Source organism: Entamoeba dispar, genomic scaffold, assembly GCF_000209125.1.
Source record: "Entamoeba dispar SAW760 scf_1105229458243 genomic scaffold, whole genome shotgun sequence".
NCBI classification, from domain to species: domain Eukaryota; phylum Evosea; order Mastigamoebida; family Endamoebidae; genus Entamoeba; species Entamoeba dispar.
Genome location: NW_001853095.1, coordinates 1 through 2,312, shown reverse-complemented (window position 1 = coordinate 2,312; position 2,312 = coordinate 1). Strand labels below are relative to the sequence as shown.

The following is a 2,312-nucleotide window of genomic DNA, read 5'->3' as shown; positions in this document are numbered from 1 at the left end:
ATGCTACTAAAAACACAGTAAATAGAATTACTAGATGTCCCAAATTATGGGAAGAGATGAAAAAGATGCATTAAGTACATCACAATTAATTTATCCATGTATGCAATGTGCTGATATCTTTGAATTAGGAGCTGATGTTTGTCAATTAGGATTAGACCAAAGAAAAGTTAACATGTTAGCTAGAGAATATGCACCAACAGTCAATAGAAAAGCACCAATTGTTTTATCTCATCATATGTTAATGGGATTAAAAGGACCAAAAGCTGGAAAAATGTCAAAATCTATTCCAGATTCAGCTATTTTCATGGATGATTCTTATGAAGAAATTAAACGTAAGATTTCAAAAGCATTCTGTACTGATGAAGTTGCCAACAACCCAATTTATGAATATTTGAGATACGTCATTGTTCCATATCTTCAAAAAGTTACTCTTTGTGGTAAAGAATACACTTTAGAGGACATTGTTCCTGGTTATCGTGAAAAAGATGAAGAAGGTAAAATTCTTATTGCCAAACCAAAGTTTATGGAAGAATTTAAAGCCATGGACAAGAAACAATTAAAAGAAGATGTTGCTCGTTTAATTAATGACATTGTTGAACCAGTTAGAAAACACTTTGAAACTGAAGAAGGAAAAAAATTATTAGCTACTGTTCAATCATTCAACAATGCTACTACTCGATAAATTTATTTAATTTTACTTCTTCTTTTTTTTTATTTCTTTATCCAAAAATTTGATTAAATTTATTGATTTTTATTTTCTTGTTTTTTAATAATTGATTCTCTTGATGATGACATTCTCTTCAATTAATATAAATATATAATGTTAATTCATGGCGATTTCAAGTTATTTATTTTCATCAGGATTAGATTTAAATATCCATTGTGATGATGACATTATCATAATTCCTGTATCTTTCATTCCACGATGTGATTTGTTTTATTTTCAAATGTTCCTTATTTAATATCACCTGTGTTTCATATAACGATTTCAAATATTCTAAATAATATCGTTATTTGGGTATATTTCATTTTGTGTTTCTTCTTTATTTTAATTTTCTTATTAGAATCAAACATGATTTTATTTGTATTGATTCTGACATTTTCATTCTTATTAAATTTAATTCTTTCTTTAATCATTGTCATCATATATTTTATGTACTTTATTCTTTCTTGTACTTTCATTTTAATTTCATCTGCATCTTGTTCATTTAATCTCATGATGTATTTTATTCTGTACCATTCCATTGATTAGATCTTCTAATCTATTTATTTTCCTTAGGATTTCTTTTACTTCATCAATTTTATCTCATTTAAATTTATTTTGGAGATAATAATGCATACACATTGAAATTATTTTCATATCTTCTTGAAGATTTTCTATTCTCCTGACCATACCCATTTATTATTAATTTCTCTTATTAATTTATCTGATTCTTTCCTTCTCCAGTAGTAATTAATATTTACACATTTATCTATTTTCATTTCTTTAAGTTGAATGATGATAGAGTTAATATATTCATCATCAATATCAGTAGATTTATTTTTTATGATAATGTTTTTATTATTGGATTACACTCTACTTTCCCTTCTATGATTGAGTTCACTTTCATTTTAATATATATCTTAGTTGTTTCTTTTATTTTATTTGATATTAATATTATTAAAATATTCTTTATCATTATTTACATTATTATTTATTACTTTTATTATATTTTCTATTTGTTCATTTCTTAATTTCTTATTTAATAAATTAATTCAAATCAATACAACACATCAATTAAAATTCTATTTGTTTGATTTATTGTGTTTTCTTTTCTTCTTGATTGATTATTATTTCTTGTTTTTGATATTCAGTGTTTTGTTCTCTTCTATTTCCAGAATTGTCTTTTTCATAATTGTAGTTTTGTTCATTTGTATTATCCCAGATGATGATGATATTCTCAGTATTTGTTGTGTATTTATCACTAGAGTCATTGTTTTCTTCTTCTTTATTTATGAAATAAAAAATAAATAATAAATTGATGATGTTTGATATTATTTGATTTTATTCTTCATTTTCTTTTTGTGTATTGTTTAATTCTTTTCTTGTTATTTCTGCAATCTCATAGTTTTGAATCGCACTTTTTTGATATTCAGTGTTTTATTTTTATTTATATCTTATGTTCTTCTTCAACACATCATCATCATTCTTCTTCATCTCATAATTAACTAAGAGAATAATGATTTCATCGTTATGTGTTATTTCTATTTTATATTTCATTTATTTTTGATTGTAATGAAATATTTTATTATTTTAATTTAGAATTTTCTTA

At 23.8% G+C, this 2,312-nt stretch overlaps 1 protein-coding gene across 1 annotated transcript, besides 3 other annotated features; it reads left to right on the top strand.

Moving 5' to 3' along the window:
- Positions 1-34: 34 nt before the first annotated feature.
- Positions 35-682, top strand: EDI_308030 (tyrosyl-tRNA synthetase, putative; the record flags this gene model as incomplete). The annotated part of the gene is made up of 1 exon (XM_001734358.1): positions 35-682. One exon carries the CDS (start codon positions 35-37, stop codon positions 680-682), a length of 648 nt encoding a protein of 215 aa, XP_001734410.1.
- Positions 679-758: a sequence feature (AT_rich).
- An 8-nt stretch (positions 759-766) lies between these two features.
- Positions 767-2,202: a repeat region.
- Positions 2,168-2,312: a repeat region.